The following is a 20,843-nucleotide window of genomic DNA, read 5'->3' on the forward strand; positions in this document are numbered from 1 at the left end:
AATGTTATAGCAAGTGTAAATCAAATCATGACGATCAGAATGTACTTTTTTTTTCTTACATCATCTCTGTTGAATATTCTGGTACAACCCTCCTGGAGTGAGGCTGCCTAATCAGCTGGGAAGGGTGGCATTAGAATGTCCGTGTTAAAAGACTAAAAAGAAAAAAAGTAGAGCCTGTGCTGCACTGAAAGTGATGTAAACATTGGCCATTTTGAGCTCAAGGTGAAAGGAGATTGCTTCATCACAAGTGCCTACTGCATGTAAAGTCCTGTCCCAGACCCTGCATGGGAAACAGAAGTGTCTGAGCTGTTAGACTCCAACCTAGTGAGCTTATAGTTTAATAAAGAGGAGTTGTGGGAGCGGGGATGGGCTAAATGCGTAGGGGGCATTAAAGAGTCTACTCCTGAAATCATTGTTGCACTGTATGCTAACTAATTTGGATGTAACTTAAAAAAAAATTAAATAAGTAAATATAGCCAGAAAAAAAAAAGAAAGAAGACACACATGCCAGTATAATAAAAATAAGACATAGATGACTGTAATCAAAAGGTACACTTAGCTATAATAAGGTAGGATATACATAACTATAATTTAAAAAGCATGGGGCTCCTGGGTGGCTCAGTTGGTTAAGTGTCTGACTCTTGATTTCAGCTCAGGTCATGATCTCGTGGTTCGTGAGATCGAGCCCCATGTCGGGCTCTACTCTGACAGTGCAGGGCCTGCTTGGGTTCTCTCTCTCCCTGTCTCTCTCTGCCCCTCACCTGCTAATGCTCACTCCCTCTCTCTCAAAATAAATAAACTTAAAAAATAAAACACAAAAGGCATAGTTTAATAGTGCTAAAAGGAAACATCTGGGGATTCAAGGCATAGAGAGACAATATCCAGCCCCTTCTCCACCTTTTTGTGAGGGAAGAGGGGAGAAAATTTAGCAGTCTTCATGGAGGAGGTGGCCTTTGAGTTCAGAAGGTGAAGCTGTTGGGTAGCAGGGGCAATTTTAAACAGAAGAGTGAGGGGGATTGAGAAGTCTGGAAGCACATGTGGGCTCAGCATTCATCAGACCGTGAATGTCAGGCTGAGACATTTGGCTTTCACCTGTCATTCAGCCAGGTTAGTTCACGATTGTCATAGTAGTAGGTGGCACAGAGACGGTCGATCGGCTGGGGGTTTCTCTTTATCTGAGAATGCCTTTCATGCCGTACTGGACAGAACTAACACGGTACTGAGAAATTGATGTGCAAGATGAATGAAGAGATTGTATTTGAGCATGTAGATGTTATCAGTCCACTTACTGATTCAGAAATGTGTATGCATTCAACTGAAGGAGTTCTAGATGAGAAGGTCCCATCATCAGAGACGGTGAGTTGGGGAGAGCTGAAGCGGTGCCTCATTGATAAAGACGGGCAAAAACATTTTGTCTGTTGGCAAGGAGATGATGTGGTCCTCAAACTACATGCTAGTGAACCTGATGCTGAGCCCATGTTGAATTTTAAAAAGCGTTGGTGATGGATAAATTATGAATACTGAGAAAAATAAACAGTGGTCCTTAGGAGAATTTTGGGGAGTGTGTAGACCAGACCAAGGGAGACAGTTTCATTTTCTTTCTTTACTTTGATTTTCTCTCATCCTCTGTTGGAAGAGAGGCAGTATTATAATTATTTCAGCAACACATCCAACAGAAGTTTCTCCTCTTACAATGTTCTCATGGACCACGTGGGGACATGTGCAGTAGCTGCAGGGCCCAGAGGGTGGAGGGGTGCCTATGTGAATGTGCCCATGGAGTGTTGATCAGCAGATGAGAACCTGCTGCTTTGCCTCCTACCCTGTTTTGCTGACAAAACAGTGAAATGATAATAAGGAAGGCACACTTACCTCTGCGAAGACGGTACGGAAATAGAATGGATTGCAAAGATTTTGGATGAAAAATTAAGGATGGGCCCAAAAAGTTTTAAACAGCATAGAACAATGGACTTCAATGGACAAGGGACAATTGAACAATGGACAACAGTGGACCAACAAGATGAAGCTCCACAGGTACACTTTTATGGTCCTACCCGTGGATGCTACAAGCCAGTTACAGATTTCTAGGATTGAGTCCCTGTCGTTTAGGAGTGACTCATATAGGACTTTGGCATTTTATTTGATGATGTGGAATCAACAGGGTTATTCATGTATCCATGGAGAGGCCACTCTTTTAGATCGTGTGGTTAGAGGTATAACTAAGTGAATGCAAGTCTTGCTTTCACAGGACCCTGGATGATGCACCCAGAGCTAGAGTATTGTGTGCAGTTGTATGCTGTTCAGGAGGGACTATAGGCTGCCTGGGGTATGGGCTTAGATGGTGGGAGTTTCTTAAACCTGCGCCAACAATTGGGAGAATCTGAGTTCTTTCACAAAGAGAATAGGTTTGGATGAGAAAGGGGGCATAATAGCTCTTCGGAGAGACCTGAAGTGTTGTTCCTGGTGGAAGAAGGATTGCCTTGTATTGCTCTAAAGAGGCAGATCTCCACTCTGGGCTAGTTTGACAGTGGCCTTGCCTGGAGGGCTGATAGGCTGCCAAGAAAGCTGGTGGATCTCCTAACACGGGCGTTTTCACCTTAGCACCAGGGGTGATCCCTTGGAAGACCATTAAGCATCAGAGAGACTAGGAACCTATAAAATCATTAAATTCCTTTTGGACCCAGGAGTTAATTAATGGATTTTTTTCCTAGATAAAATCTCACTGACCTCTCAGGTCATCATTCATAACTTTCTATAGTAACATGTGAAGTACATGAAAATTGCATGCCTCGCTCTGGGAAAATGGACCTCACGTGGGGGCGGTTAGCACGGTTGGTCGACATATTTTTGTTTCTTGTGTAATCGTACAATCCTGTATTAGGAGTCTGAATTTGTATGATCACGTTTCATATTGGGGAAAACATGTTTATCTTAGTTGGATGCCTTGGATTGAAGTCCAGATCCAGAAAAAGACAAAAACAAAAACTTTTGCTCATATTGACCCTGTGATTGACTTGTGGCCATGTGATGCAGCTCTAGGGGGGAGATGTCGAGTCTTGGCAAGAAGGGAAAGAGGAAACATTACCTCCTGTACGACATTTTGCCTTCTAGAACTGAAGGGTTGTTTTTCTTCTTCTTTTGAAATTGTTTGTTTGTTTGTTTGTTTGTTTGTTTTGAGAGGGAGGGAGCACGAGGAAGGGGCAGAGAGAGAGAGAGGGAGAGAGAAAATCCCAAGCTGGCTCCATCTCAAGAACCATGACATCCTGACCTGAGCCAAAATCAAGAGGCAAACGCTTAACCGACTGAGCCACCCAGGCGCCCCTGAAGAAGGTTCTTAAATGCTTTCCTCTTGTTATGTGAGCTTTCTCTCCTTTTTTTGGATTCTGGTTTTGCTTCTCTATTCTTGGTCTTATGATAGTATCTTTTCCTTTTATTCTTTCTTTGGGATCTATACCACTTCACCGAAAGGCAGCTTTTCCTTGTAAAGCTTCCACTTTCTGCACAGATTATACTTTCCTATCTGTTTCTGCTCTGCCAGTTCTTGGCTGTGTGACCTTGGGAATGTTGCCCTCCCTGTGCTTTCACTTCCTTACTCGGAGAGCAGAGAAAAAGCAAGGGGATGTTAAGATCTGTCTCTGGAGGCCATCACAAATATTAAAGAGCTTAACTTGAACTAAAGTTAAAGATAAAACAAAATGAGTTATAATTTAGAAGTTAAGTTAAATTTTATGAATATGAATTCGTGCTAAGAACAATACTTGGCCCGTAGAAAGTCCTAGCTTTCCATTCCCTTACCAGTGAGTGACCTTTATTGCTTACTGAGAAAGAAAAAGATATTTATTATGTAATTCTTTAAAAATTAAAATACAGCTCTTTTCTAGCAAGACACTGATTTGACACCTACCTGTTTGTCAGTCTCTAACGATCACGTGTGGATTGCTGTGTATGACCCTCTGGATTTGTCCGTCGTTGGTGAAAATAATTCCTTTCTTTCTTTCTCCCGGCCTTGACAATTCAAACCAGAGGGCTCTTGGCTTCATGCTTATAATTCTGTCCACAGAGAATTAGAGGCACTCACTTTCTGTGGACGGCCCATATTTGTGGGATTTCTTGCTCTCCTTGGCTTTCTGGGACGCCTGCTTTCTGACCCAGAGAGCACGGCGTTCTTTTAAACTGCTGTCTTACTGATTTGTCTACATGCTTTTTGTATCTGTGCCCAGAGGATATGTGTGTCTTCAAGGAAAACGTGTTTTAACTTGAATAAAGAAATAAAGATGGATTCACTGAGAATCCCCTCTGTGTCAGGGATCAGAGTGTGAGCATCTTGATGAAGCCTGAGGGCTCTCTTGGGGTGAAGCTGGACCCGGAGCATCAGTGGCTTACTGAAGACAGGCCTGGAAGGAGGCAAAGAGGGAGAAGAGGAACGTGGGAGATAGGGATGGAGGCAGGGGAGGGTGAGGTGGGGAGAGGAAGACAGTGAGCACCGATGGGAAGAACAGAAGGGCGGAATGCCAGGGAACGAGAGTGCCCACACACGTACGGGTGTGTGTATTTGGGCAGGATAAGTTGGAAGGAGTGGCAAGACCTAGACCAGGGTGTTAATGTGTCTTGGGGCGAGGGAGAAGGGACAAATAAAACACACAAAAACCTCAGCTTCTAGGAAATGATCTCATTTATGTAAAAAATACGTGCGACTGTAATAGATGCGAAAGAAACAAAGAGAGTTTTATCACCTGAGGTTTTCGGGATGCCAGTGGCAGGTAGCCAAGTGAAAAGTTAGGAGGGGATGGGGCGCCTGGGTGGCTCAGTCGGTTAAGCGGCCAACTTCGGCTCAGGTCATGATCTCGCGGCCCGTGGGTTCAAGCCCCGCGTCGGGCTCTGTGCTGACAGCTCGGAGCCTGGAGCCTGCTGCGGATTCTGTGTCTCCGTCTCTCTCTGCCTCTCCCCTGCTCGTCCTCTCTCTCTCTCTCTCTCTCAAAAAATAAATAATTAAAAAAATTTTGTTTTAAAGTTGGGAGGGGAGGGGGCTGGGCTGGAGAGGAAGGTGGAAGTGGCCGCGTGTTATTGGTGGTTGTTCTCAGGTGTTCATCCTGTCATCCGGCTGTGTAGCATCCATCCAAATGTATGTATGTGTGTATATATACACGAATATATCTGTACGTATGCATGTGCACGTAATCTTTTGAATAGATGAAATTACAGAGTAAAGAGTAACGAAGGGAGACGGGGGGGGGTTGCCTTGTAACCTACTTCAGCAGAAACGTAACAACGGCTTCTCAGGAAAACGTGTACATGTGTACTTGTATGGACGAGGAGGAAGGTGTAGAAGGCTGTTAACTTTGAATCCCCATGGGGGGATTGGGGATGGAGCAGAACCTTGTTCCTTTGAAACGCTGCCACCCCCCGGCATGCCTAATAAAATGCACTCCCAGCAGTGGATAAACCAATGTTAACCTTGAAATGAGTGGTTTCCTGATGATCTGTGAATCTCCCTAATAGAAATTGAAACACTGTATTAGATTTTAAGCTCTTTGAGGGCAGAAATAGCATCATGGAGAAGGTCTTCATCATTCATTCATTTACTCATTCATGTTACAAATACATGTTAAGTGCCTAATGCATATGCTAGGTATTGAACAATATTTTCTTCAGTGTCTGGCACATTTGAAGAGTTTTTTTTTTTTTTTTTTTTTTTTAAGTAAAAGTACAGGATGTTGTGAAAGGTCATCATAGAAGGACCTAATCTATTTTAGTGGGTGAGGAAGGCTTCCCGGGGGAAGAGGTATTTATGCTGCAAACTGAAGATTACAAAGGAGTTAGGTAATGCTGGGAGAAGAACCCATGTTCTGTGTAGATGGTAGACTTTGTGCCAAGGCCCCGAAGCAGGAAGGAGGTGCACGGTAATGTGGAGGATGAGGACAGTGTGCCTGCAGCCTGGAGAGTAAGAGGATGAGTGGTGGGGGTGAGGCTGGAAAGGTGCGTAGGGACTGGATCACGCAGGCCCTGAAGGCTGGGGTAGAATTTCCTCCAACTTCTTATTTTGGAAATTTTCAAACCTATAGAACAGTTACAGGTGTTGTCGAGTGGATCGCCTAGATTTTCAAATTATTATCATTTGGCACAGTTCTGTTTTCTCTCTCTTTTTCAGACTCTCTCTCTCTCTCTCTCTCTCTCTCTCTCACACACACACACACACACACACACACACACACACACACACACACACTTTGCTGAACCATTGGAGAGTAAGTTACCACGTGTCATGTCAAAAAGCACATCATGTTTAAAAGCTTGGATCTTCCAAGAAAAAAGACTGTCTCAGATATAGTCACCATACTGTTATACATCTAGGAAAGTTAACATTGACAAAATACCTTGACCCAATATACAACCCATTTTAAATGTCTAATTGCCCAAATAACGTCACTCGCTAACTATTTTTTTAGAATCCGAGATCTGGCCAAGGTTCATGCATTGTATGTAGATATCCGTTGGCATTTGGGGGGCAGGTTTAGGCCGGTTATTTTGTCAACTGTCCGCCAATTTAAATGTGCCTGATTATTTCCTCGTGGTTAACTTCAGGTTGAACATGTATAGCAAGAATACGATCTAAGTGACAAGGCACTGAGAACTGCCTAACAGCAGGAACACGTGGTGTCAGTTTCCATTATTGGCTTTAAACGTGACCACTTGGTTAAGGTGTGTCCACCAGATATCTCCATTGTAAAGATAAAGGTTTCCTTTTGTAAGAAATAGAGTAATTTGGAGACTGGTACCTTTAGATTCTGTGAATGAATATCCTGGTCCCCAGTAATCTTTCACCTGATATTGTTGGCAACCGTTGGGGTCCCACACCCAAGATAATGAATTGCCTTGTGTAATTCCAAAATGGCGATTTTTCTAACTGTATGATTTTTCTTATATGTCTGGGTATTATTCGGTGAAGACAAGCTTTCCCTTCTCTTCCAGCCTTTAAATCGTCATCTGTATGAACCTGTGGATTTTTAAAATTTGAATTTAAGATTTAACGTATTTCACAATCCCTAACATTAATAATTTTCATGTTTTAATTTCCCTCGATTTGGCCAGCAGGCACCTATCAGAAAGGCTTTTGAGAAATTTATGGGCTGAGTGAATGAATTAATAATACGAACGTGATGAATAAAGCTGTATTCTCCATGCCTTTTTCTCCCGAGACTCTCTGTTTGTCGATGCCAATAACATGGTTTTATTTTTACTTCTCTCTAGGTCTCACGGACTAATTGGCCCTCATTCAGCAGGAACCTAACAGATAAGTCATCCTGCCGTATGTCAAGACGATGCTTGGTTTTAAAACCGCTCCGAAAATGGTTCAGGTAGTATTGCAACGTGACATTGTCGGGAGGCAGCAAGCAGCTTGAGAATTTCCCACGAAACAAATAGCAGCTCGGAGGAAGCACCTTTCCATTAAGTAGGACTGCATGGCCAGCCGCCCCCACTGAAGGGCTGAAAATGAGCGTCCCGGTGGCTCCGAAGAAGTCGTGTTACGCTCCGTTGCGGGACAACAGAAATGGAGTGAAAAATAATAACGAGAGTATCCTAAGTCTGGGAGATACAAATGCCAATCAGATCATGTTGGAGGTCCGTTCCTCTCATGATGGGTCTGGGACAGGTGACCCGACAGATGAAATTAGAAACACAAATTCAAGGGAGCCAGAGAACAGTACCCGCTTCTGTAAGGAATTCCACCAACTTCAGGGCTTTGGGAAGGGACTGCAGGCTGGCCCCACCGGCCTGAAAGATTTTAAATTTTCTTCCACCGTTCACGGAGGACCGGACGAAGAGCACACAACGGAGAGAGGCACAGATACCCTCCAGACCCCTTGGAGTATTCAGGGAGCAAGTCTGTCAAGTTGGAGGCATGTCATGGCTGAGGCCGGTCCAGAGGTTTCGGCCAAAAGGGACGCTGACCCGCCCCGGCAGGCTCCTAAGGATAAGTTGGCAAAGACCCTTGACAACGAGGAATTGAGAAGGCATTCTCTGGAAAGGGCTGGAGGCGCTGCTGTTGTCGTGGATGTGCCCCCGAGGGAGCACGGTGGGAGCCTCGGCGGGCAGAGTCCGCAGCCCACACCGCTGGACTCCCCCGAGGCCCCGCGTCCTGAGCCCGGTGGCGGGGACGTGCCGCAGACGATGTCCACGGCCCCCTCTCTAGGGGCGGCCTTTCTTCCGGCTGACTGTACCTCAGAGGGAAAGAGTGTGCGTCATCCTAAACCATCTACCTCAGCAGCCAAGGAGACCACCCCCTCGGAGACCCAGATGGGACGTGCACCGAGAGTTAGCGACGAGAGCACATCACGTTCTGCCCCCGCAGAGCCCGGTCCCCATTCGGCTTCAGCCCTGAAGGGAATCCCGAGTAAGCCAGAAGCACAATTAGGTCAGGGAAAGGGAGAGCCCCAGCCGGAGCCGAGGGTCGTCCACCCCAAGGCCGTGCAGGAATTGAAGTCAACCCCGGCGGAGTGTGTGGGATGCTCGAAGGAAGGGGCTGTGTTGTCCCTGGAACGGAAGGGGCCTGGTGGGAAAGCACAGCAGGAAACTGCCCCCGGTGGCACACCTAGCCTGTCACCTAACGGTCTCCAGCACGTCGGGGCGGGAAGAGGCAGGGGCGAGCAGGACAAGAGAGCGGGCAGCCTACCTGAGGAGGGTGCTCTTCAGCCCACGCTCACCCAGGGCCTTGCTTCCTTGGCAGCCGCTGATAAGCAGCCCGCAGGTAAAGTTTCGGCAGGTGCAGCCAGGAAGCCCGGCGAAATGGCATCCAGTGCCGTCTCGTCGGGAGATGGCCAGGTACCTCTTATCCTTTATGATCCACCTGACAGGAGGCCCTCAGAGGTCAGTGAGGCGAGAGCGCTGGACGGCGGGCACGTGGGCAGTGCTGCGGCTTGTACTTCGGATCCTTCTGTTGGAGAGAGCAACGCCGGGGTCCCCGAGCCCTTTGACCCTCAAAGCAACAGCTCCGAAGGAGGGGCCGGCAAAGAGGTCACGGCAGCTGTTGCAGGAAGTAGGAACCTTCTGGAAAGTGCAGCTGAGACTGAAAGCGCCCCGGGGGGAGCGGGCGCCCTTCGCAGCGTCCCGGCACCCCTCCATCCAGAGACGACCGCGAATGTGACCCACCGGCCTACACCAGCTAGTAGCAGCAGCTTTCAGGACTCAGGCGCGTCGGGTGCGGATGCGAGGCCCCCCTCGGCCGCCGTCCCCCCCACCGATAGCGCGCGGTTGTCGAACCCCCCCCAAAAGTGCCTGACAAGAGCACCTGCCCCAGTGGGGTCCCCGAGCCTGTCCTCCCACCTTCTGAAGACACCCCTCCCTCACAGGATGGAATGGAGAACCACCAGGTTGAAAAAGCGGAAGAAAGGACAGAACCCAAGCCCATCGTTCTGCCCAAGCCCAAGCACGTGAGGCCCAAGATCATCACCTACATCAGGAGGAGTCCTCAGGCCCTCGGCCAGGTGGACACTTCGCTGGTGCCAGTGGGGCTTCCTTACGCTCCGCCCACGTGTCCGATGCCTCTTCCCAAAGAGGAGAAGGCAGCAGGTGGTGACCTGTACGAGAAATTCAAGCCGGACTTGCAGAAGCCACGGGTCTTCAGTTCTGGGTTGATGGTGTCTGGGATCAAGCCCCCAGGACACCATTTCAGTCAGATGAGTGAGAAGTTTTTGCAGGAGGTAAGAGACTGTCACCGCGACCCGATCTGTAAGTTGAACATCACAAAGTTTATTATGGATTTCCAGTGTGAATTGTCAGAATAGAATATCCTCTCTTAGCAAATCGCAGATTTTGATGGGTATATTTGTACAGAAATGGAGGTCTTTATCTAGAGGAGCGTGTAGACAAATGGGCATTTTTGACTAGAAGAATTTGATGATATGATGAGACGTAGCTAACATCTAAGGAGGCTTATTTAAGTTCCCACTCTGCGTAATATATGTGAGGTTAGGTAAGTATGCATTTAAATTGGCTTCCCTGTTTAAATAAATGAGCATGTGTGTTTTATAAGCCAGATCAATGGGGCAAAAATCCAAAATAAATGTATCGTTCAAATTGGCCTGGCTTCATCCTCTCAGGAGGGATATTTTCCTTATGAGAGAATCTCATGTACACGCATATGAAAAACACAGCGACTAGCAAAGAACGCATTAGGCATGGGCTCTTTATTTTGAAGTAAAATAATAATTACAACTAACATTTAGTTGAGCACCTACTATGTCTTAAGCCCACACAACACAATATTTCATCTTCACCAATCTTCACGGATCCTTATAGTGATTTTCTGAAGGTTGGGATTACAGTTTTTATCACTGTGTAGATGAAGAAACAGATCCGGAAGGGTTTGAATAACTCAGTTTGAGGCACAGAACAAGGACAGTGCTAAGATGTTTGCCTACACCCTCCCGGGTTCTTCACTGTGCTGCCGTTTTCACTTCTGGGTACTATGGTGAGTTGTCCTCCCAGAGCTCAGAAAGTAGATTTGTCTCCCGAAATAATTTCAGGCCAGAGTGATCAGTTAAAAGGAGATCACTCCTCTCCCTAATGCCCTTCAAGTCTTCCCAGTCCACTCGGAACACAGGATAATGCATATTGGATGGCTCAGCTTTTAGGATGTACTCAGTCTGGATCCATAACCTACCTGATCTCCTCTCTCTCCTCTGCTCACCCCCTCTCCCTCTGCTGTCTCAGGGCCTTTGCACCTCTCTCTTCTTGGCATGTTCTTCTCCCCGATATCTGAATGGCTCTCTCCTTTACTTTCTGTCTCTGTCCAAATGTCATTTCGTTGGAGAGATGCCTCGCTTTCCCTGAGAACGCTTTCTCTGATTTATTTTTTCTTAGTGCTTATTCCATTTGGTATACATACTCTTTTGTTTTTGCCTCACCAACTAGAATGTAAAATCCACAAGAGCAGGGGCTTTTTCTATTTTTGTTCCCTACTGGGTTCCCAGAGTTTGGATCAGTGCTGATATAGATATTTGATCAGAAAATGTTGAAAGCTGGATTATGAACTCCTACGTATTGGATGCAGACAAAAGTCAACCAAAGCTTCTTAGAGACAGAAAGGCGAAGTCCAGGTTTGGACCTTAGGTTGATGGAACATTTTGACATATTTCCAGGATGTACTGATCACAGCAGACGTTGTCAGCTCTGGCACAGCAACGCGGGTGAATCGATTCTAAGCAGCAAGGCTTGACCAAGGTTAGCCCTGACCGGGCGCCCCAGAAAGCTGACCGTTTGTCCTGCCCCTGGGGCAGGCTGTTTGCTTCACATCACACAGCTCGCTCGCTGTCTCTAACTCTGGGCCCGCCGGAGTGGCTTCCCAATTCCCTTCTCTGCAGAGAGAATACTGACCTGAGAGGTCAGGGGTCCATTCTTTTTGGTAGGGGCTCATTTCACTGTGCAGGGCTTCATGCCATCCTGTTTTAAGTGGGCCTCTCAAATAGAGGCCTGCAGGGAGAGAACATTCTGGCCAGAGGACGCTAAGAGCCTGGCCCTGGGCAGTGGCATTTCAGTAACAGTTAACAGGTTGCCGCTTCGGTCTCCTACATCAGTCTCTGGGCTGGTTAATGAGTCTTGCTCAGAGTTCTAAAATCTTATCTACCTGGGCCTCCCAGGCTCAGGATGAGGCTCTGACCTTAGGCTCTTTGCTGACACATGGATGCTCCTCGTGAGGACCTTGAAAGGCAGCCCTCTGACCCTCCCTGGGGGCTGTGGGCACCAAAGCTGGTTAAATAACCAAAGACCCTTCTTCTCATCGAATCACTGCAGAAGAAACCAACCTGTGCAAGGTGGCGCCCTTAAAGCTGGCATGGCAGAGTAGCTCTTTGACAAGCGCACCCTAGGAAACTGTGACGAGAGAGAGCTAACCCTTAGGTGGCTTCTCTGTGACCCCTGGGATGACTTCCCTGGTCAGCCAGCATGTTGGGGTTACCTTTACCCATTCTATAAGTTGTATCAACCCATCCACTTAAGTTCTTCATTTGAACCATTTCTTCAATTAAGTAAATTTTTTGGAGGGGGGAGCTCCAAAAAAAAAAGATCCCCTAGATTTTTCTCTGAAAAACATGTTCATGAGAGAAATTTCATTTGTAGACGTAGGCAAACATCCTGTTACCTTCTGCAGTTCTTTCTCCGTGAGCCTTGTTAATTTTGGTCTCGTGTATTTCTTTTCTGTATCGCTTCTGCTCCTTCCGTAAAATATAAATAATTTCTAAGTTACATGCATGTTTTTCCCCCAAATATTTTTTCTATTCTTTTTTTTTAAATCTTTTTTTTTCAACGTTTTTAATTTATTTTTGGGACAGAGAGAGACAGAGCATGAACGGGGGAGGGGCAGAGAGAGAGGGAGACACAGAATCGGAAACAGGCTCCAGGCTCCGAGCCATCAGCCCAGAGCCTGACGCGGGGCTCGAACTCACGGACCGCGAGATCGTGACCTGGCTGAAGTCGGACGCTTAACCGACTGCGCCACTCAGGCGCCCCTATTTTTTCTATTCTTAATCCTATAGAAGCCACCCTGAGTCTCAAGGAAATGGGATAGTACGGGTGTTTGTGTGGTGTTAGTAATTTGAGGGGTTTGGAGAGACCTCACTGGTAGGGGGACAACAATGCCCCCGTGCACCACCAGCCACTCTGTCTGGGGACTGTCTCCTGCTATAATCAGAGTGTCTTAGGCCCTTTCTTCAGGCTGTAAGACAGAGCAGAGGAGCCTCGGGTGTTGCACTGGGCTAATTTCTGCCGTAATCTTCCTTGCATCAATAGGCTGGCCCTTGGCCTTTGCTCCTAGAGCTGGGACCTGCTGTCAAGTGTCGCCAGTGGGTGCAACCCAGCAGGCCCCCCTCGTGTGTTCAGGCTTGGTGCAGGGAGGCCCCCAAGCCACCTCCCCGGCCCTGTGTCCCACCTTGCCACAGGATGGCCTCAGCCAGTCTCCAGGGAAAGAACACATTTCTGACCAATTGCAATGGAACAATTTTTCAGTTGTAGAAGCCATATATCTTTTCTCCCCCCTCAAGATTTTATTTACATTTAAGTTAGTTAACATATAGTGTACTATTGATTTCAAGAGTAGAATTCAGTGATTCATCACTTACATACGATACCGAGTGCTCATCACAACAGGTGCCCTTCTTAATGCCCCTCATCCATTTAGCCCATCCCCGCACCCAACACCCCTCCAGCACCCTGTTTGTTCTCTGTATTTAAGAGTCTTTTATGGTTTGCCTCCCTCTCTGCCTTTGTCTTATTTTTCCTTCCCTTCCCATATGTTCATCTGCTTTGTGTCTTAAATTCCACATAAGAGTGAAATCATATGGTATTTGTCTCTGACTGACTTATTTCGCTTAGCATAATACATTCTAGTTCCATGCACGTTGTTGCAAATGGCAAAATTTCATTCTTTTTGGTGGCTGAGTTATATTCCATTATATATATACACCACATCTTCTTTATCCATTCATCAGTCGATGGACATTTGGGCTCTTTCCATACTTTGGCTCTTGTCGATAGCGCTGCTATAAACATTGGGGTGCATGTGCCCTTTCGAATCAGAATTTTAGTATCCTTGAATAAATACCCAGTAGCGCAATTGCTGGGTCGTAGGGTAGTTCTGTTTTTAATTTTGTGAGGAACCTCCACACCATTCTCCGGAGCGGCTGCACCAGTTTGCATTCCCACCAACAGTGCAAGAGGGTTCCCGTTTCTCTGCATCCTCACCAACATCTGTTGTTTCCTGACTTGTTAATTTTAGCCATTCTGACGGGTATAAGATGGCATCTCATTGTGGTGTTTGTTTGTGCTTCCCTGATGATGAGTGATGTTGAGCATCTCTTCATGCTTCTGTTGGCCATTTGTATGTCGTCTTTGGAAAATGTCTGTTCATGTTGTCTGCCCTTTCTTAGTGGGATTATTTACCTTTTGGGTGTTGAGTTTGAGAAGTTCTTTATAAATGTTGGATACTAACCCTTTATCAGATATGTCATTTGCAACTATCTTTCCCATTCCATAGACTGCCTGTTAGTTTTGTTGGTTGTGTCTTTTGTCGTGCAGAAGCTTTTTATCTTGATGAGGTTCCAATAGTTCATTTTTGCTTTTGCTTCCCTTGCCTCCGGAGACATGTCTAGTAAGAACTTGCTAGGGCCAAGGTCAAAGAGGTTGCTGCCTGTTTCCTCCTCTAGGGTATTGATGGCTTCCCATCTCACATTTAGATCTTTTATCCATCTTGACTTTATTTTTGTGTATGGTGTAAGAAAGTGGTCCAGTTTCATTTTTCTGCATGTCTCTGTCTAGTTTTCCCAACACTATCTGTTAAAAGGACTTTTTTTCCGTTGGTATACTCTCCTGCTTTGTTGAAGATGAGTTGACCATATAGTTGTGGGTCCATTTCTGCATTTTCTGTTCTGTTCCATTGATCTGTGTGTCTTTGTGTGTGTGTGTGTGTGTGTGTGTGTGTGTGTGTGTGTGTATGTGCGCGTGTGCCAGTACCATACTGTCCTGATGATTGCAGCTTTGTAATATGACTTGAAGTCCGGAATTACGATGCCTCCCACTTTGCTTTTCTTTTTCAACATTATTTTGGCTACTCAAGGTCTTTTCTGGTGCCATACAAATTTTAGAATCATGTATCTTTTTAATAAAATGAGAACGTGTTTACAGTACAAACCCCAATGACTTCAGACTCTTTCATCATTATTGACAGACTCCTGCTGGTTAGATAACATTAGTAGACATGGACAAGTCAAGAGTAAGGGCTCTCCTGAGAGAGGGCAGCTCTTCTTGGTTGTCTGGAACAATACAGACTTTTAGAGCTTTCAGAAGCAGCTCTGAAGATCATCTTGGATCTGGTCATGACACGATGATAAAATATGCTTACTTGTGTAGACGGTTTTCTGCTTTCACCCATCCTAAGGACTCTGGGGAATTTCTTGCTACTGATGCCTTGGGGGAACTCTTTTAATTTTTGGTGTAAGGAGGTGGGAAGAAAGGAGCAACGGTGAGAAGACGGGGCGAGGTAGTGTATTTGCAGTATACAGATATATGATCAGGGCTGGTTCCCCTTCCTACTCCCATAATACAGGTATGTATGTATGTATCATATAAGTATCTACCCAGACTTGAAGGGATTTGTCTGTGCAACTGTGGAGACTGGGAAGTCCAAAGTATGCAGCATGGGCCCACAGGCTGGACACCTAGGGAGGAGATAATGCTGCAGTGAAATTCCAAAGGCCATCTTCTGGTAAAATTCCCTGTCCTTTGAGGGAGGTCCATTAAGGCATTCAACTGATTAGGTGAGGCCCACCCACATGGTGAAGAATAATCTGCTTTATTCAGGGTTTACTGATTTTAATGTTGATCTCACCTTTAAAATACCTTCGGAGAAACATGTAGAATAATCTTTGACCAAGTATCTGGGTACCGTGGCCTAGCCAAGTTGTCAAGGTTAGCCATCACACGTCTCCCTGTATCTATCCCAGGGGTTCTTGAAGCATCCACATGTGCCCTATGTCGGCCCAGACCAGCCCAACCTGCTGAAAACAGGACGGGGAAAATATGAAAAGGGGCATATTTCTAGTAAGAACTTAACTTGTTTGTGTACCTTGATTGATTTGGGGAGTTTGAAATCACAAGGATTTTTTAGTTTGCTTCAATATTATTTCTCTAAAAAATACTCAGAGAAGAAAGAATAAAACCAAGCTCTATGTGTTCATGACTGTGCAGTGACACATATTCTGTTCTGTCAACAAAGATGAAAGAAACAAGTGGGAAGTGTTTTATAGATTCCTTTGTTTTTATCAAAAATGCACAAAGTAGGCATACTTTTCACCTTCTTAACAAATTTGTTAAATCTTACCAGAGACAAACTACCCAGCAAAGTGACAGGCATTGAAGTTACTGAAATCATAAGGTCGTTTTTGAGCGGCAGCTTGAGGGGTTTTGACCCCTGAAAACTCTCCAGTTTCAGAGAACTGAGTAATTACCGAGATCAGCATATTGCAATCCTGACAGATGTGGGTTAGAAATCATTTCTTCGTGACAGCACCTGCTAGAAGCAAAGAGTAGTGGCACCAAACTTCGAGAAATTACAATGAAAAATAGAGGAGATGTAAGTATAATAGAAAAGCCGTAGGGCGCCTGGGTGGCTCAGTCGGGTAAGCGGCCGACTTTGGCTCAGGTCATGATCTCACAGTTCGTGGGTTCGAGCCCCACGTCGGGCTCTATGCTGACAGCTCGGAGCCTGGAGCCTGCTTCAGATTCTGTGTCCCCTTCTCTCTCTGCCCCACCCCCACTCATGCACTGTCTCTGTCTGTCTTAAAAATAAGCAGTAAAAAAAAAAAAAAAGAAAGAAAAAAAAAGAAAAGCCAAAGGTTGATAGTAAGAGGGTAAGTAGGGAATGGTCAAAATTTTATTGGAGAGCAGGATGTCTTTTGCAAGAATATATGTCTTTTGCAAGAATAAAAGACATAGGTAGGATGTCTTTTGCAAGAATATAATTTGTTGGGGCCTGAATTCAGTCTGTCTGCTATAGCAATCGAGTATATGTTACAGTGTGATTATGATAAAACTTTAAAGGTCTAATCTTTTGTTTCAATAATGTCAGTTTAAGGAAAACTTTGTATCTGTTTTCACCATTAAAAGGGTATCACATTAAGAGTTTTTCTCTTCAACAGCTTGGATCAAAGCTTTAAGTCCCTATTAAAGAATTTTGTTAACTACTTATGATTCAGGAATAGATCAATGTTTGACACATGAAATATATTGTGATTTAAAGCAGAATTAATTAACAGATGTATCTTTTCACACATCGCCTCTGGCACTGTTTTTTTTTTTTTTAACTTAAAGGAAATAAGATTATTTGCTTTATTTTTTTTCATTTTTTAATATATAGATATTTTTAAGTTTATTTAATTTTGAGAGAGAGCAAGGGAGGGGCAGAGAGAGAGGGGGAGAGAGAGAGAATCCCAAGCAGGCCCCATGCTGACAGCCCAACGCAGGACTCAATCCCACAGACTGTGAGATCATGACCTGAGCTGAAATCCAGAGTCAGACGCTTAACTAACTGAGCCACCCAGGTGCCCCATTTTCTTAATTTTTAGTATGAAGAAACACTAATAACATGAATAGGCTTTGTGAGTACAGAATTGCATATAGTACAGAATATGCATATATGCATATAGCTATATAGTCTGTATTCTAGCCCAAACTGTTAACTATAGGAAAAGTAATGGGATTGTTATGTTATGAAATCTAGGCAAGGGGGCATCTGGGTGGCTCAGTCGGTCGAGAGGCCAACTTTGGCTCAGGTCATGATCTCACAGGCTATGAGTTCGAGCCCCACGTCGGGCTCGCTGCTGTCCGTGCAGAGCCTGCTTCGGATCCTCTGTCCCCCTCTCTCTGCGCCCCCCTCCCCGGCCGCTTGTGCTCTGCCCCCCTTCCCCCACCAAAAAATACTTAGGTAAGAATGGAAACATGATTCCTTTAATGAATAAATATTTATTGCCTTTAGCTACATAATAGACACCATTCTGGGTGCTTTGGGTCCAGCAGTCAGCAAGACTGTCCTAGAACTTCGCTCTAGTGAACCTTGTCGAACATTCCTGGACACTGCACCTTACTAGGGAAGACAGAGAAGGTGGTTCACAGTCTCTCGTTTTTAATGATGTGAACAGATTGTAGAGGCCTGAAAACACACTTTTCTGTCAGTTGCTCTATTCTTGCAAAAAGCCTTTTCTCCCACATTAACAATGCATGTTTTATTTCCTAAGTAGCCCTAATATATAAATTGGTAAAGTTCACCTGCTTATGTTAAGAGTAGGTTACCGTAAACATTGTTGTGCCTTTTCTCCTTAGGAATAATGAAACTTTCAGGGTGCCTGGGTGGCTCAGTCGGTTAAGCGTCCGACTTCGGCTCATGAGACTCCGGCTCATGATCTCACAGTCCGTGGGTTCAAGCCCCGCGTCGGACTCTGTGCTGACGGCTCAGAGCCTGGAGCTTGCTTCGGATTCTGTGTCTCTGCTTCTCTCTGTCCCTCCCCTGTTCATACTCTGTCTCTCTCTCTCTCTCTCTCTCTCAGTAATAAATAAACGTTAAAAATTTTTTTTTAAAAAGGAATAATGAAACTTTCATAATTCTATGCACATTTGCTAAACTCTTTCTCTGTTTCATTGAGATTGTGTATAGATTGGCTACTTGCACAGACTAAACTCTTTCCCTGTTTCATTGAGACTATGTATTTATAGATTGGCTACTTGCACAGATTCTAATGATTTTGAAGCAATCAAATTTAAAAAGTCTTATACAGTGAGTTCTTTCCCCCCCCCCCCGCCAGTGAAATTTGGATTCATAGAGTGTTAGAACTGGAAGAGACCTAAGAGGTCATCCAGTTGTGTTGTTAACTTAGAGATGAAGAGTCTGGGGTCCAGAGAAGCTAAGTGGTCAGTGGTGGGGCAACTCAGTGGTGCCAGAGTGGCCTTTGCTGGAGCCTTGGTCTCCTGACCATGTTCCGTCCTCATCCAATGATGTGCGCTCCTTTCACGAAGCTTCTGGTCATTCATTGTAGGTGACGGAACGCCCCGGAAAAGAAGAATTTTGCAGTCCGTCCTATACTCATTATGAAGTTCCTCCAACTTTCTACCGATCGGCCATGCTCCTTAAGCCCCAGTTGGGATTGGGTGCAATGTCCCGTTTACCATCTGCAAAGAGCAGGATCCTGATCGCGAGTCAGAGGTCCTCAGCGAGTGCCATCCACCCACCAGGACCCATCGCGGCAGCTGCTGGCCTCTACAGTCCCGATTCGGCAGGTAAGCGATCCAACGACCACTGCTTTTCCTGCAGCACGATTAAATAGTAATTATATAAAATGGCAGTAACTGCCTAAAATAGGAACGCCTCTCACCCTTTGAGAGGAGCCTTCTTCTGCCTATCTGACTGTCCATACAGATACTTGTCAAGACTCCTCTGTCTGCCACCATCACATTCCATGTTACCTTGAAAATGATGGGCTTTGGGGCGCCAGGGTGGTTGGTTGGGCGTCCGACTTCAGCTCAGGTCATGATCTCACGGTCCGTGAGTTCGAGCCCTGTGTTGGGCTCTGTGCTGACAGCTCGGAGCCTGGATTCTGTGTCTCCCTCTCTCTCTGCCCCTCCCCTGCTCATGCTCTGTCTCTCTCTCTGTCTCTCAAAAATAAACATTGAATTTTTTTTTTAAGAAAAAAAAAAAGAGAAAATGATGGCCTTTGCAGCCACCTCCTTACTTCTTGTAATTTCTCCTTTCTCCAGTAGATCCTCTAGACCAGGGGCCGAGGGAGATTTTCTGTAAGGGGCCATACAGTAAGTGTTTTAGGCTTTCCGGGCCGTAATGGTGTGGGTTGTAACTACTTGGCATGAGAGCAACCACAGACAGTACCCCAGTGAATGAACGTAGCTGTGTTCCACTACAGCTTAATTCACAAAAACAGATAGTAGGCTGTAGTTTGTCAGGGAGACCTTCCTACAGTCCAGCGCTGACCACGTCCCTCTTCGTCTGTCCACAAGTCAGGACCGGCCCATAATCCTGCCCCTGCTCAGCAGGTGCAGGCAGGTGCCACCCCCTGAAGCTCTCTGCACGCACTTGTTTGCCCTCACCGTGCTTCTGCTCGTGTGGTTTCCTCTAGGCTTTCTGTATTATCTTACTAGTTGTGTAACACGGTGAAACATTGTGAATATAGAAAAATATAGAAAAGGAATGCATCATACTTCTGTATTTTTAGCACCCAGCCAGACTTACTATTACGGGGTTTTTTTGTTTTCGTTTTCTTCCAGTGTGATTTTTTTCTGTCCATTTTCCGATAGTTGAAATGATGCTGAATGTGACTTTTGTTTCTTTCTACTAATATCGTATTGTAGGCATTTCCTAGGCCATTGGTGTTTCAGAAATATTTTGGTGGCAGCGTAATATTCTGCTTTGTTCATTTATCCATTTATTCAACAAGTCTTGGGTGCTTATTTCGTGCCAGAAGTTGTAAATTTAGAATTGCACTGGCGAACAAATCAGAGAGTTCCTGCCTTTATGCATCTTACAGTCTAATGGATGAAATAGACCAAAAAAAAGCACAAAATAAATACATACCTGTAAGTATGAAAGCAAGGAATACAGCGTTTTGAGAAATTACACCCAGAAGAATGATATGCATGGGACAGAGGTACTGCAGGGACAGCCTCTTTGAGGAAGTGGGAAGAATGGGGGAAGGTGGGGAATAATGTCAGAACGTCCAATTCCTGGCAGTTGAGTTCTGCTTACTTACAACTGTTTCCAATAATGTTGTGATTTGTGTCTTTGTACATACTTATGTGTCTTCTTCCCTATTGTTTTCTTAGGATAGGTGATTTGAAGTGTAATGATTGGATAAAAGCATATCCAAACATTTTTTTTAAGGCCAAGGAATTTTCTAGAAAACCTGTAACAACGATTTTCTCACTAGTGTTTCTTGGAAGTGCTTCTTCTTGCCATCCCCTTGCCGGTATTGAGAATTACCACCACTACGCCTCCTCCTTGCATTATTATTGCATTTCTTTTATTATCAGTGGAAGGGAACATTTTTAAAGCTATTTTCCATTATATTGCTTTATGAATCATCATTTACTCAGATAATTATTGTTGCATTATAATTTTTAAGTAGCTTTTCTTAATAGTTTTTTTTTTTTTACAAACACCTCTATAAAGGTCAAATTATGTTTGATTGTTCTCATGATAGATGTACATTGTGATGGGACTATCTGTTATTATCAGACCTGCTGCAAGTTAATTATGTGATTCAGTCCCTCACTCAAGAACTATTATTGAGGGACTGTTA

The 20,843-nt window shown here is 45.1% G+C and overlaps 1 protein-coding gene across 1 annotated transcript in view; it reads left to right on the plus strand.

Moving 5' to 3' along the window:
* MTUS2 (microtubule associated scaffold protein 2) overlaps positions 1-20,843 on the plus strand; it is a 565,789-nt gene that overhangs the window by 187,151 nt on the left and 357,795 nt on the right. Inside the window, 3 exon segments of the mRNA XM_042941853.1 lie at positions 7,246-9,253; positions 9,256-9,695; positions 18,573-18,813. Coding sequence (XP_042797787.1) covers positions 7,489-9,253; positions 9,256-9,695; positions 18,573-18,813 — 2,446 coding nt within the window. The 5' untranslated portion in view covers positions 7,246-7,488.

The sequence above is a fragment of the Panthera leo genome, chromosome A1 (genome assembly GCF_018350215.1).
Source record: "Panthera leo isolate Ple1 chromosome A1, P.leo_Ple1_pat1.1, whole genome shotgun sequence".
Taxonomy (NCBI): Eukaryota; Metazoa; Chordata; class Mammalia; order Carnivora; family Felidae; genus Panthera; species Panthera leo.